The sequence below is a fragment of the Nycticebus coucang genome, chromosome X, assembly GCF_027406575.1.
Source record: "Nycticebus coucang isolate mNycCou1 chromosome X, mNycCou1.pri, whole genome shotgun sequence".
Taxonomy (NCBI): domain Eukaryota; kingdom Metazoa; phylum Chordata; class Mammalia; order Primates; family Lorisidae; genus Nycticebus; species Nycticebus coucang.
This window is the reverse complement of record NC_069804.1, coordinates 179036218-179052263: the sequence shown is the minus strand read 5'-3', so window position 1 is coordinate 179052263 and position 16046 is coordinate 179036218. Positions and strand designations below refer to the sequence as shown.

General features: G+C 41.9%; 1 protein-coding gene across 1 annotated transcript in view; it reads right to left on the bottom strand.

The window, feature by feature from the left end:
- AFF2 (ALF transcription elongation factor 2) overlaps positions 1-13759 on the bottom strand; it is a 485141-nt gene extending 471382 nt beyond the window's left edge. The window contains exon 1 of the mRNA XM_053580856.1: positions 13652-13759. Within this exon, the coding sequence (XP_053436831.1) occupies positions 13652-13698 (47 nt within the window). The 5' untranslated portion in view covers positions 13699-13759. The remainder of the gene's footprint in view (positions 1-13651) is intronic.
- Between the last annotated feature and the right edge of the window lie 2287 nt (positions 13760-16046).

Here is a 16046-nt window from a genome sequence, read left to right as displayed (position 1 = left end):
GAACCTGGGGGTGACATCATGTAGCCACAGTCATTCAGTATGTCTTCACCTTTTAAAATAAGCAATAGCAAAAAAGTAATTAATTCATTAAAGCTCAATGAAGATTTATGAGTGGGCCCTCTTCCCAACTTCTGTCACTGTAGCTGGGTGGGGCAGCTTAACTAAAACATCCCTGAGAGACACTATGAGCCATGAAGTTTCCTACTTGTGTATCATTTATGATTCTCTTGGGGAGTAGGCCCTGCCTAAAAAATCCCAAAACCAAGCACCCCATAAGGTTCTCATTACCAACAGGAATGTGCCAGGCCAGATGCACTGGGGGTTGTCAAGCTTTGCAAACTCTCTCCCCCAAAAAACCTCATAAATTTTGCAGAATACATTGCCTTGCTTGGATTTTTATGATCATGCTCAATTTAAGGAATCTTAGCCTATTCTTTATCATTTACCTTAGTTTTTTTAAGAGTTATGTGATGCCCATGAAGTTCTAAGAACTTTGTCCTAATCAAATTTTTCCACATCTTAAAAATATAAACCCAAATATTTACAGCCATACATGGATTTAAAACCTCCCTTTTCTTTGAATCGTGGTATGCAAATGCAGGCTGAACAGTTACAAAGTTCTTCATTTGGGTAGACTCACCTGTGCATCTTCCATTAAGGCGATGAACCTATGAAAGATGGAAACAATGGTGACCGGGGTCTAAAAGTCAGCCAATATGACCTAGGCACTGAAATTGTATTTATGGTGATCCTACAAGACTTGGGGAGATATACATCCCTGGAACAGGCACTGTAGTATCAAGGAAAAGACCCCCCTAACTTCAGGGTCAAGGGTGAGGGCATGGATGGAGATAGTGGGCTCGAGTGAGCACCTAGGCAAAGGTTAGTGGTCCCCACATTCTAATTTGTTTTCATGAATTCAAGTGATTTTAGGGTTATTTTACAGAATTTATTTAATTATGAAATGTACTCCAGCTTTAAAAACGTAAAAAAAAAAAAAAGAATAAAAATATAAAAATAATAAAAATGTAAATGAATCTCAAAAATAAAATCTTTTGGCTTATTGCATATTAAGAATAGCAATGTTTTTAAACCATTCCATCTGGCTCACTATCCTGTGGTTGATGATACTAGTCCCAAACCAGAGATCCTTCCTCACACACCCCAGAAACCTGGAGGCAGGGAAAGGCCTATGCGGTCCAGTGTCACCTAATGAGATATGAAATAGGAGATGTGCAGATCCCACTCTACCTACAAATATTCAAATTGGAATAAACTACAAAGACAGATGTAATCCTTTGGGAAATCAGATTATGAGAGCAGACAAAATCGCAACTTTATTCAATGTGTCATTTATCCTGGGTGACTAATGCATTATTTGTATGAAGTTAAAATTGAGCTTTGAGAAACTATGAAATAAATCAAATGCCCTACTTTATGTAATTTTAACAGACAGGTCCCATTAGGATTCCACTATGCATAGCTTTTGGATAAAATCATTGACCAGTATCCTTATAAATTAATCAACTGAGGTAATGCTAGCTTGGCTGTCATTATTTGCTATTAATCTACATTTAGAATTCACTTCAACTTTTTAAGTCTTTTGAAATAGGTTATCCAAAAAATGAAATAGGTTATCAAATTTATATTTTTTGTTCTAGATATTTGAGTATCTGTAATCGTTGATAGTGTCATGAGGTCCTTTTTCAATGGAAGTCAGGTGTGCCTTTGTATTTCATTGTATATTTTGGATATGATGCTAATCAGAATCTAATGAAAATGGTCTTCATCATTTTTGATGGGACGTTTCACCACATGTAGTCTAAATATATTTACACTGTGGAAGCTTAAACTCTTACAGAACTTCTAAACTAATGGCCAAAGTGCCTAATTGTAGCAAAATGTATATAGTTTACATTTAATAGTTAATTTCTTTATTAAATCATAACTGTGTACATTAATGCATTTATGGGATACAATGTGCTGATTTTATATACAATTTGGAATGCTTACATCAAACTGGTTAAAATAGCCTTCACCTCATTTACTTAATTATTGTGTTAAGACATTTATACTCTACACTTAATAGTTAATATTTAAAAGAACTACCACGGCTCTTGCAATTTTGCCAGATCCACGATTAATGCTAAGATATGTTTCATTTCTGATTATAAGACCTAATTTATTAAAGACCCATTAAGCACTTGACATCTGTCCTCCTAGTATGCACCTTAATAATCTGGTTCTTTTAACTAGTCGGCTGTTTCATCTCCACTAAAATTTCCTAGATTTCTTTCTCACATTTTATCTCTCTATCTTGTGGACCTACATCTTGTCACCTTTAATTTACACTGTGAAAAGTATAAAATAATGTTTAGACTTTTTTTTCTAGGTTCCTTTTAACACTTTGAAGTTGCCCATCAAGCACCATTAGCAGCTCCTTTTCATATCTGTGAAGGCAGAAGGGGTCTGGGCTTTGGACCCAGAAAACCTGGGTTAGAATTAGGCCTCTGCAGTTCACTAATTATGTGGCTTTTAAAAAGTGAGTGGTACACCTCTCTGTACTTGAGCTTTCTTGTCTCTAAAATGGGTGTGGAAATACCCATCTTTCAGGGTGCTTGTTCAATGAGGTGATGTCTGTAAGTATATGACATAATGCTCTGTAAATGCTAGGTCTTAGTCTGACTACTGAACTATCTTATCAAGTTATTAAAAATCAACATATATGCACACTTTTCTACTTGTCTTTGGGACAAATTGTAATCTGAATCCTACAAAATGTGTTCAATGTAAAAATATATCTTAGGAAACCCCCAAGCTAGGTTAGCTCCCCAAAAGGGAACTATTAAAAAAAAGAAAAGAAACACAAACTCAAGGCACCTGGCTCAAAGCTTACAATGCTATAAATGTGTGGAGAAAAATACTCAGCAAATGTTCAGGATATGTTCTCTTCCTCTTATACTAGATGAAAGCGTCGATTCAGGGATGGTAATAAGTTAAGACACTTTTTTTAAAAAAGGCCTGCACAATTACCCTTAAAGCATGGCTGCAGATATTAAATATAAGTAAAAATCTAAAATCACAAATCTGATAAGTTTCCAGCTATTTGGGGGAGATAGTTCGCTCATCAACCAAGAATTCCCAACAGTATTTCTGGCAAGTAAGATGTACATAAATAGCATTTAATTTATAAATTTTTTTTTTTATTTTTTTATTTTTTTTGTAGAGACAGAGTCTCACTGTACCGCCCTCGGGTAGAGTGCCGTGGCGTCACACGGCTCACAGCAACCTCTTAACTCTTGGGCTTACGCGATTCTCTTGCCTCAGCCTCCCGAGCAGCTGGGACTACAGGCGCCCGCCACAATGCCCGGCTATTTTTTTGTTGCAGTTTGGCCGGGGCCGGGTTTGAACCCGCCACCCTGGGCATATGGGGCTGGCACCCTACTCACTGAGCCACAGGCGCCGCCCAATTTATAAAATTTTAAGAGGCATGCTATTTCAGGAAAATCAATTCAAGGCAACACACCTACCTGTACCTACCTGGCTGGCCACCATAATTTTAGCACTTCTCTTAGACCTCATTCTTACATTTCTCAGCTATCTCTTTATAATTTTAATCTCCAAAAGCATTAAGGTGGTTATTGCATATCAATTCCTTTATTTATTGAACAAAAAGTAGCTGGGCACCTGCTGGGCACCAGAACACTGTTCTATGTACTGAGGAGGCAACAGTGAATAAAACCAACAAAAATCTCAGCTGTCATTAAACTCATGTTCTTGTCAAGTTTGAATCAAGTCCAAGTTTACAAACCAAGATGTCTTCCTTCTAAGCATAGAACCTGTTGCTTACCCCAAAGAAGAGCAGAATTGTGTGTCTCTTGTTGATGTACATATTTGTTAAGCCATGCTTCATATTTGTTTATGAACATAAACCTCGTGCTGATTTTTAAGTACTAAAGATTAGTGACTAAGTCCTCATCACCTGGTCCATTTCAGAGCCCCAGAGCAAGCAAGACTTGCCACTATTACAACGTACATTCCAGGGTGTCCTCATGGGTTAGTAGAGAAGCTAAGGATTCACACGGTCTGTGAATTAATTCTATCTCTTCGATATAATACCTATGATACCATGGTCAAGTTGCTGAATGCTTCTGTACCAGTTTCCTACTATGTTAAATAGAAAAAGTTCATATAACATAAATTAGAACATTTAATATAGGAAAAGTTATCCCTAATTATCAGTTTCTCTTATTAGTATTTCTACTACTACTATTATTATGCCTTCCCACCTACCCAAGGTTTAGCTAGTCCAGGGACTGAATGATTTAAATGCATGAATGATGCTACACTCTGAATTGGCAGCATTAGGTTATTACTTTGGGTCAGGAAGTAGGAACACAAAAATAAAAGACATGTCCTCATCCCTCACAACAACACACATTCATGGAGGAGGCATGGACATGAAAAAGCATGATCCAGTCCAGGTGAAGTTGGCTTAGGATGATAAGAAAGTACAGAGGAAGGGCATCTGCCCAGACAGGGTAGGAGGATGGTGGAGGGCAGAAAAGGCAAGATTGTTGTTCACTAGCAGGTACCAAGAGATAGAGCTAAGATTTGAAGGATGAGATAGCAAGACAAAGAATTACTTGGTGGTCAAACAACTAATCACTAACACAGATGTCAACACCAATCAGACAGTGCCAAGGCATTGACCCATTTTTGCAGAAAAAAGAAATTCGGACTGTGAAATATTGGTACACACCTAGCAAACAAAAGAGTTAATTATATTTTCAGAAAAGGAGAAAGAGCAAAAGAAGCTACACGCATCTGAGTAGATCTCAAGAGTCATGATATATGCTTCTTTTGAAAATAGCTATTTTGTGTGAGTAATAAAATGTATTATTAATTGCTAAAAAAAAATAGCTATTTTGCCAGCAATTGTGCCAATTTACAAACATCTGTTTCAATTGTTTTAGGAAAACAAATTTTCATTTGGTATTTCTTTGAAGAATGTCTGCAAAAATGTTTCCATACCTCAGATGGTCAAAATAGTCCTTGAGAGCTTTGTGGCTGTCCCTCAGCAAATGGCAGTTGGTGTTAATGAGAATACCCCATTCACACAGCAAAACAGGTCTCAGGCAGTTATGGAATGAATCTGAGTTACTGTCAAACAAGATAACTCAGGGGCCAAAGTCAATTGTCTGATATTGAGTACCGGATGCTTTTGTTCCTCTAAACAATCCAAATTTCTGGCTTTCCACATCACTCTGAACTGGGCTTAATAATACTGAAAACGTTTCATGGGCCCTGACTAGGATTGCTTTATCTATTTAACTCGTATTTCTCTCTCTCTCTCTCTCTCTCTCTCATCCTCCGTCTCCTGGAATTCTTATTTTACTTACTTCCTGTGTCACACTATTTCCCCAAACCTAATTCTGCATTCTACTGTCAAGGCCATGAGGCCAGAGGTCATGTTTTACATTCCTTTCATCTCCCCCTAAAAATGACTAACTAGCAAAATATTCAGCACAATGTAGGTAGGCAAGAAAAACAGGTCTTGAGAGCAGAGAAACATTGAACTAGAGCACTGGGGTTCCCAATCCACCTTTGTCACTTATTGACAGATGTCCTTAGGCAAGTCATTTTCCCACGTGGGCCTCAGTCTCCTCATCTGTACAATAAGAAGGTTGGTTCAGATGACCCTAAAGCCTTAAAACACTAGGCTCTAGCAATTGATTAATGTCTACACACCAAAGCCAAGTATTTTGCCAGCAAGTAAATAATAGCTAATTGATGAGACCTCTCCATGGCACTTCATGAGAAGCATCCATCATTCTGAATCTAATTTAGTTACTGTGGCTGTGCCGACCTGGCATGAAAACAATCAGTCCCTTTGGAAAATTAATTTATTTAAAAAATTACTTGACTGACATCCTGGAAGGGGAAATAAAGCCTGTGTGATTGCATGTTTTGTTGTACAGCAGATAGTTAGGTCATCACATACATATTGCCACAGTCTGAAGGTTAAACTGACCTCATAACACATTCCCTCTGCCTGGTTGGTTTGATCAAACCATTACTAGAAATGCGAAGACCAAGAAGATATCAGATTCCGAAGAAACTTCTTCCAGTAATTATTAAAGCTGAGATTACAATTTTACCATCACTACAAGTAGCATTTTATTTTTTACCTCTATAAAAAAGAAACTATTTTAATGGTACTTCCAAGAGATATAGTGCTTATAAAACACAAAATTCTGACTCCAGGGTCACCAAATGAAACAGTATCTGCTACTGAGATTTTTCCCTGAAGATGGTAGACAATGCAGAGAACTATCATTTGTAAATCTAACAAAACAAACCATTCTTCACAGGATTGAGGTAATGTGTGTGTGTGTGTGTGTGTCTGTGTTTTGCAGCAAAAGAGACATAAAAAAAAAAAAAAACAGATGCGTAATTTTGAGTTAGTAAGGAAAGCAAATCCTGTCTCTATAGCTTATTCCCCAACGTCTGGCTTTTAAACCTGCATATACCAGCCTACTGAAGAACCAAATCAAAGATACTTTAAATCACTAGCTGATTTTCTTTTTCAATGAAGCAAAATGCACAGGTATATTTAAAACATAGCATCCCATAAACTAAGCAATCCATAATCAAAATCAGATTCTAGCTGTAGTGCTATTGTCAGCTCTGCTTAAATCATGCCATTTTATTTAAGCTCTCAGATAATTTTTCTCAGCTCAGTAAGTAGGTAGATGTTAGAAGCTAAGGTCATCGAAAAGATTTACTTTAAAATAAATTCAACAATTCAGAGCATCACCCTCGCCATGGCGTAAAGTGTGCCTTGCTTTGAACATGCATATAAAATTTCATTAAAGTGCTACATGAAAGTTTTACATTAGAGGAACCCAGTGCTGGACCTTTGTTTAACAGTCATGATAATTTATGGTGTGGATCTGCTACAGTTAAGTAGAAAAACAGCCTTCTCGTGGTGAAATACAAGTCATAAGGGCTGAAACTCAAGGAAACCTGGTGGAATCCCTGTCCTATAACCACTCATTTCTTCCTCAGATTTTTGTCACACATTTTTCTTTAACATTCTCTGTATGGATAGAGACACAATAGCAGTCTGTTAACTCTTGTAACCCTTTGCCTTCAAAGATACTCTTTTTTTTGTTTCTTCTAGTGCTAAATGTATCTTCGATTTCACAGAAATTCTACTTTTAAAATCATAGCAATAACATGTGCCCTACGTTTGCCTTTTCTTATTTAGTTTCTTCTATAATCACTATTTTTTCACATTATTTTCTGCAAAAGAGATCAGACTGTCTAAGAGACCCGAGAAGAACCACAAACTATTAAAACATGATCACACAGGCAGAGGGCCAGTATTATCACAGGGATTTACTACGCAACTATCCTTGGAAGGCACATGCATTTGCATGGAGAAGTCTTTGAGCTGAGTGTTGCTCTGACATCAATCAACAGATATTTATTGAGAACCTATGATGGGAAAGCACTGTGCTAGGTGATATGAGCGGGTGAGACACCATTCCCTAGGAGCCAATGTGGATATTTAAACATAAATGACTTAATGCAACAGTGGTGAAGCAGTGAAAAGAGCAATAAACACTAAGACCATCTAGTTACCGTGTAAACTTAGGCAGGTCATGTAACCGCTCTCAACTTTAGTTGTCTTACATAAAATGGAGCTAATAAACCAATCTTAACAATCCCTTAACATTATTGTGAGAATCAAATCAAATAATACATATGGCAAGTTACAAAGGTTTGGAGAGAAATGTTACTAACTACCTATCTCTAGCTTTGAGGCTGCACATCAACCAGGCAAATATACTATGGTCTTCTTTATGGTCAAGTATCAAATCCTCAAAATCGAGCATTCAAATTTAAATGGACACTTCCCAAGTACTCCTTTCTATACAGCAGAACCTCCATAGTTGACCTCCTCGCTACATTGACCACCTCCTTAAGGTCACCTAATTTTCATAGACCAAACATGCACCACATATATGTATCAGTGTAGTAGGCCTAGTTCCTTACATTTGGCCACCTCCATATGTTGACCAGTTTGTTACAGTGCCTTGGGTGTTCAACTTACAAAGGTTCAATTGTACATAATTTTCCATTCACAAGTTTTCATTGCAGGGGCATCCATAAATAAAGTGTTAAGAGATTGTATCGGAACGTAAATTGTTCTTTCTTCAATTAAAAGAAAAAAAGCAGAGTTCTATAGCTGGTCAATTATGTGGTAATTCTACAGACCTTTTTTTTTTTTTTTTTTTTACATAAGTATAATATACACAATCCAATCCATTTGTCGGTGAGGCCTAAATACTTGGACCCACACAATAAAGGTAGAAAGGTACCCAATTTGGAAATTGGAGATATGAAATTCTGACCAAGCTCTACTACCCACAGGCTGAGTGAACTCAGCGGAGTCATACAACCTCTCCAGGATTGAGTTTGCTGGTCTGTAAAATGGGAATAACACCTGCATGTTCCAATTCACGATGATCAAATGAGATGACATATGAAAAAGAATTCCACATCTTGGAAACGTTGAGACAAAAATGTCCTATGTTGAAGGGACAGGCTCTGGGGTCAGCTCCATCCAGGCTGAAACCTGGCTTGTATCACTGAGTACATGCATGATTCTATCACTTCATCTATAAACAGGGATCATAACGGTTCTATCTCATAAAGTTGTTAGAAGAATTAAATGAAATTGAGTATTTAAAGCACTTAATCCAAGCTCGGGGAAGTAAATACACAAATTATATTTGGAATGATGATGATGTTGAGTTATACCACAGGTGAAAACATACACACACAGAACCATCCTTCAAAAAGTTCCCCCAAATTGTGGTCTTGAATTCTCTAATCAGCAACATATTTCTTTCCATTTATCAGTAAACAAGTTTTTGAAATCTCTTTCTTTATCCCACAACAATCAGAAAAAGAAAGACAAAATGAAAAATGTAGTCAACTGCGCCAATTGTTTTGTCCACATGACAGGCTAATCAAGTACATCGCAGTTTTCCTTTTTGAGGTATGACCTACAGTTACAAGCTTTTAGGGCTACAGCTCTAGATTGTTCCAGAGATGGCCATTTTATTGGACTTGTACAATTTTAAAATCATGTTAAATACGTGCAAATTTTGCATGCAAGAAATAATTTTAGCTAAGAATAATGGGCATGAAATAAAAGGTTAGCACATTAAAGTCATTTCTATTCAACAATAATTAGCACGTTTAAATACAATATAATTTTTAACCATCTACAAAATGCTTAAATGTTTGGAATCTCGTTTATGTCTATAATGACAGATTCATTTTTGAGGCAGTCATTTTCAATCTTGATTTGTATATTTTAAAGTTGTTAAATGCTTGACTAAATCATTAGCAAAACAATTCATGTATCATTAAACTGATTTCTAACATGAGATAATTTTCTTCCTTGTTCAATAGATCTTTGTTTTAAGATTTGCTGAGATAGCTTTTATTCTCTGGGAGGTTTGCGGGGTTTACAGGAGACCTTATCAGTAGCTAATTTCAACCCCTTACATCTCTCCTCCCCACACATTCCTCTGAGAAACTCAATCCCTAATGGTTTGCTGAATGAATGTTCAAACTACACTGGAGAATGCATATTGTGCTAGCAGAGAAAACACCCAATAGACAGTCTTCCTTTGAATGGACCACAGAGGGAAAAGGGGAACGATAAAGGGATGGAGATAGAGAGCCAGAAATCCTGGGATCTCTAGGCTTTAGTCACAACAGGGTGCCCCACCCCCTGCGCCCCACCACAGTCCTGGTATCTCAGGGTTGGCGAAGGTTGTGTCCCCTCCATCTCCCACACCTTCCCATCCATAAACAGTCCTGTTCTGCTCTTCCGGAGGACTGCAGCTAACGAGGCCTCAGAAGATCTGTGCGGGCAGAGCTGAGCAGCGCTGTGCATGGGACAAGCCTGGCTGGAACTAAAACAGTTCACTTTTGTCTGGAGAGCAGCCCCTGCCCCCACCCCCTACCCTTACCCGGGCCCCCACCCAGCCACAGCCTGCAAGGTCGAGGAAGATGGGGAAAGTGTGGCTATGGCCTTCGCTGAGGAGGAGAGGCCTGGCCGGCACATGGCCCCATCCCAGCCTTGACAGCCCCACGCAGACCTTTGAACTTTCTATTTATATAACAGTTTAGTGAGTTTAAGACTCTTCCTGTATGACTGCCCGTCTGCAAGCTCGCCTCTAATTAGGCTACTTGTGAGACATCACAGAAAAACTACAAAGAATTGATGCTGTCCTTTGCAGTGAGAAGCCAGCACCGTCACAATCACTTAACTACAATTTTCACCAGGCTTTTCACATTTTGATTTTGCTATCATGGTGGCTTTCTTTCTTTTTTTCATTTTTAATAATTTTCCCCTTTCTGTATTGCCTATCTGCCTCTGTCTCTCTCTCTCTCTTCCTTTCTTATGAAAAGAAAAACATAAGCATCCCCACAAAGAACCTCAGCCTGTCACAAAGCAATACCTGTTCAATGCTGGCGGGGCTGCTTACCAGACTAAACAGCTGTGTACTTTCTAGGCCCTCTGAAATTGTTTTTTCCCTCTTAAATAGGGATAAATGACATCACCATTGCTGGTAAACAAGTCTAAATCTAGCCACATGATCTCCAGTCACCTTAAGAATTCATTTACTTGGTTACCACAAGCAAGAATATGTAATAATTTAAATAACACAATTTCATTTTTCTTTACCATTTTCTTTCTTTTTTAAAGAGCAGTGATGTCTTTGGTGCACACAGACAGACATCTGTGCTTTCCTTTTCTTTCACAGAATGGTTTATATTAAATTCAAACTCAGGTGAACATTGCTCATTCATCCAGGAATCTTAAAGAACTTGAGCTTTGGCCCTTTAATCGAGTCCAGAGCACGACCCATTAAGTTATTCTTGCAGTTTGTGAAATCCAGCGGCACGTTCCATGAGGCATGTGAGCACTCCCAGACACCGCACATACGTGCACACTGCAGCATCATTCAGACCTCGTCCTTCCCATTTGCATCCGTCCTAACACACGTGTGTGTTTGTAAATGGGCATGCACTTTTTGTTTACTATATTCAAGTGTTTGCAAATAACACATATGCCTGTGTATGTAAAGTCTTTCTTCATTCTGTCTAGGAAAATGAGTTTGTTTGTAAGCTGTCCTGATCTGTTCATTGTCATACATCTAGGGTTGCAGTAGAGATAGCTCAGAGCTTATTGTTCCACAAGTGAATGTTAAGAATAGATTCAAGGTAAATAAGGTCCTCAACTTTGCTGACCCATTTTCCCAACTTAGCCCTCTTGGGGGGCTAGGAGAGAGTAAATGCCATTACTTTAAGGAGGTCTCACTCCCAGGGAAGGGAAGTAAACATATAATGAACATGTAACTGGCAGACTCTGGACCTCCAAAGAGAGTTTGGAAAGGTACACATTTCTATTCAAGGCAATGTCAGGCTTCTCAGTTCATTCACTATGGTCCCATTTATGTCCCTTTTCTCTGTGGGGGTGTACAAAACATAGTACACAACCGAATGACAAATGTTTATAAACACAGGGGCATAACGGATATCATACCTTCACAATCGAACAGTAAGAGGGAGAAATTTTCCTGGATCCTGTACCCTAAGGGGAGAGGCCAGCTTATTTATGCAGATGTGTTATACTAATTCATCAGCATCTCACATAATATACATGGAGTGTCCAAGTTCGCATGCATCTTAACTGAGGTGGCACAGTTAGGGATCTGGAGGAGAAAAGGTTGCATTTTCCTAAAGATAAGAAGAGATAGCCTCCTCAACGGTGAGAGGTGGCATATTTTTCTGAAAAAGAAAGAAATCAAACATAAAAGAGCCCATCCCCTTTAAATATGCAAGTGTGTGTCCATAAGATAAAACTGTAATTGAAATAATACACTAAACATGATTTTAAAACCTCATACCTTATAAATGTTTAACATTAGAACTATACCCATGAAATTAATTATCACAATGTTAAATTAATGATGTTGGCCACACCATATATAAGGCAAATTGCATGAAAATAGTAGTGCTGTGGTTATCAGTTGTCTGCAAAATAAATTAGTGAAGCAGAGTAAACGCCGTATGCAGGAGCCTAATATTTAATTGAGGAGTAATTTTACTATGATCTTTACTTTAAAATAACATTGTGATTTTTTTTTAATGTGATATTTTCTCTAGAGCTGATAAAAACCTGTATGGTATCAAAATGCTTTACAGATTAATACTGATCCAGCATGATTTCCGCTTCAAGGATTTACCCAGAATTTCTGTAAAATAAAATGCATTTAAGTTCTGATTATCTTGGATTTGCAACTAAAGGAGTCATGATTGGTATAATGAAGCTATTGGCCAAGCGTATGACCCTTTTTTAAAGAAGGAAATTGCCTAAAATATCACATCAACAGGGGAAATCCTTGTAAAAATACACAGCATTCATAGCCAATGGCTGCTGGTAGTTCAACATTGCAAAAGATTTCGCTCTACTGGTAGGTACTACAGATTATTCTAACTACATTTAAAAAGGTAATAGCCAAGAGTGCAATTCCAAGCGACTACCACCGCGCCCTCCTCCCGTCTAGTTCCTTAGGCTGTAGAAGGAAACTGATACGTTAACATGTTATAACAAATAAACAGTGATAATGTTTGTAGTAGGCGAAGTTTTTGAAAAGTTAATAGCTATATATGTATTAGTATTTATGCACGCGCACATGCACATCACCAAGAGAGTAAAAACTCTCTGGCTACACAGTCACATCTGCACCATCTTTCAAAACGTCTCAGAGCCAAATTTAGGATTATTTTGTGAAGAGCTGACTAACCCTTTGAATCAGAGCTGGGTGCCCGTTTCACAAACCTATGGTTGACTCTCAGTGGGAGGCCAATGAGGCTTTACGAGGTAATTAAATGTCCAAGGACGTCGGAGTAGCAGACTTTGGGGGCCAACTTAAAAAACCCAGTCTTGAAAGCCAAGCACCAAAGTTGGCTCGACTCAGGGTTCCTGCGCCACAGCCCCCAAAGCAGCAACTCCGCCCAGGGAGTTGGGCTGAGCCAGGGAACTTGGGCTGAGCCAGCAGAGGAGAAGGTGTGTGCGCCTAGTCGCACCGGGATGGAGGTGGCAGCGGCGGGGGAGGTGGTCACCGAGGAAGCCGAGGGTGGCTAGTGGCACCTTGCCGCTTGCCCTTCCCCCACGGCTGGCTGGAGTGTTGGACACCTGGAAAGTTGAGGCATGTCGAGTGGGTGGCATCGGGGCGCAAGGAAGCCGGCCTGACCAGGTCGTGGGGCTCAGTCCCCGTGGGGCACCAGATTCGATGTGGGCTAAATGCAACTCTTTGCACTTGGGGTACAAAGTGACGCTTTCGGGTCTGCATCCCTCCCTCTCCCGGGACCTCCCTCCACCCTTGCACCCGACCTAGGAGTCACAGTGGCAGGAGCCCCATGCAGCTGAGAGCAAGTAGGAGGGCGTGAGGGGCTCCCCCACGACAGCCCTGGCTCCTCTTAACAAAGGCGAAAAGCCCAGACCCCACCAGGGACCTGCTCATCACGGGAAAAGGTAAAAATCAACACCTACCACTGCTGCTCTAAGTCCCAGTCCCTGAAAAAGTCGAATAGATCCATAGCGGCCGGGCGACGGCGGCGGGCGGGCGTGCGTCCCTGCTCTCTGCGGGTCGGCGCGGCTCTCGGCGCGGCTGGATCGCTGCTCTGGGCGGCCCGGCTCTCTGGCCCTCCCGCCCTGCTAAAAGTGCCCGGGCCGCATCTGCGGCGGCGGTGAGAGCTGGAGGTGCCTGGTCCTGCGCTGCGGAGCGGCGGTGGTGGCACAAGGCGGGCAAGCGCCTGGCTGCCCGCTCGGGTCCGCTCGGTCTGCGGTTGCCCGCGCGCCCAGTGCCCCGACGCTGCAGCGGCAGCCGCTGCGGGCTCCGGCAGGCAGGGCCGCCCGCCTGGCGGGCTGCGGGCCGGCGGCGGCAGCGGCGGCGGCGGCGGGGGCGCCCGGGACAGTGGCAGCAGCGCGGCACGGCGCAGCAGCCGGGGCGGCAGCGGCGGCGACGGCAGCGGCTGCACAGGCGGCGGCGGCGGCGGCCGCCGCAGCATCACACACTTACACACTCACGGGGGCGGAGCCTGGACAGCTCGAAGCCGCGACATGGAACAGGCACGTTATCATCCCCGGATCTGGCAGGGGCTTGCCCCGCCCGCCCTCGCTGCCTGGGAACCCCCTCTGTCAAAATCAGCTGGTGGGAGCGGCTGCAGAGCTGGGGACTTTGACCTGGCCCCATCCCAGGGCCTGGGACTCAGTGGGCAGTCATCGGGAAGCGGGAAGTGGGCTGGCGGGGCCGCGATGCAGGCTTGGGGAATGGGACCCCTCTCTGAATTCCTGCCCACACCCACCGCTGGGAGTTACTGTTTGGAACCAGAAAGGAGGAAACAAACTGCCGTGGGATTGGGGGTCGACCCTGCTTCCAGGGGCGGAGTCCCTGTCTGCAGAGGCTCCTTGGGCCCCTGGTACCATAGCAAACTTTTGTGGGCCTGAGCAAACCCGGGGTCTGCAGCACAGAGCACACGGGGCCAGGAAGAAGGCAAATCACCTTTACTGTCCCCGTGGCGCCGCGTGCGTGCCTGTACCCAGGGGACCCGGGGTGACCTGCTTCAATGCCACGTCGGACTGCAATGCGCGGCGCGCACCTAACGGGTCAACAAGCTGTGGCTCTGGATTCAGTGGGCTGCAAGGATAGATGCAAATGACTGCCCTTGTGTAGTTTGAAGCTAAGACTGTCACCTTCCTCACAGCCACCATGTGCCCAGAGCAAAAGACTTCTACGCTTTCCTCCTTTGGGAAATGGGAAACCAGCTGAGAGTGGGCCCACTATACCACACACTTGCTACCGGATTCCCTTCCAGCCTGCATTCTGTCTCTCTGCATGTGGAGGGCTTAACCAAGCCTTCTTCTTCAGCCTCCACTCTGGGACCAGGAAGGGTGGGATCCCTTTAACCAGTTCCCTAAGGGAAAGATTTCCTGGCCCCCATGGAAAGAAAGGTGTTTCAGAAGGGACAGGACCCATTTCTGTCTTTCCAAGAGCTTGTGCGCTCTGGAATCCCAGATGTCTCCTTTGCCTTCTTTGTGTAGTTATCCACAGGTAATGGTACTGGCTCATTACCCAAATCTTAAGGCCAGAACACTCTTAGGAAGAGTGTAGACTAAGCATTGACGAAGCAGGGTGCCAGTGGCTCTCTATGCCATTCTTAGCAAGTCATTTCTCTGGACCTCAGTTTCCCCATCTGTAAAGTGGGAATTTGACCCAGTAGATGTCTGGCTCATGCTGCTCTGCCATTCTCCCTTCTATTGGAATATGCTTCTCTAATATTTTCTCATATTCTCAAAATCCCAGAAGAAACAGTGGCCCCAGACTGAGGAAAATGCTTAAGATCTGACATTTCCCTTAAAGGGGAATCCAGATTGGAACTTAGAACCTGGGAAACTCATCTAGAGCTAGGGCCATAGAAGGTGCTACTGTTCCAGACTTGAATGCCTTCAAGATGTTAACTACAAGGGGCCCAGTGTTTGGTCTCTCTCACTTTATTCTTATAGCAAAAAGCATTATTAACATACAGAAACAAGATCCTGCAATTCAAGCATCTAGTGGGGCTTTGCTCCAATGTTTATTTATTTTGCATGGTACCAAGTATTCAACAGATGCTAGCTGACTGATGGAAAATCAACCAGTGGGTATCCAAGATAAGATGACATCTCCAACTGCCTTGTCGATCTGGCTACCTGTAAATTCCTCTGGTCATAGACTCCATAGCAAAGGAGCTATTGGCAAAAATGGGGTGTAGGGGTGAGGGTGTCACATTATTTCTTGTATCTTGTTTATTCTTGGAGTTCCAGTCTTCATCCCTAGACTATGAGCCCTTAAGGCAACAGGGACTGCCTTGCTCAGATCCGTGGCCCTTAACCTTCATGCCCTCAT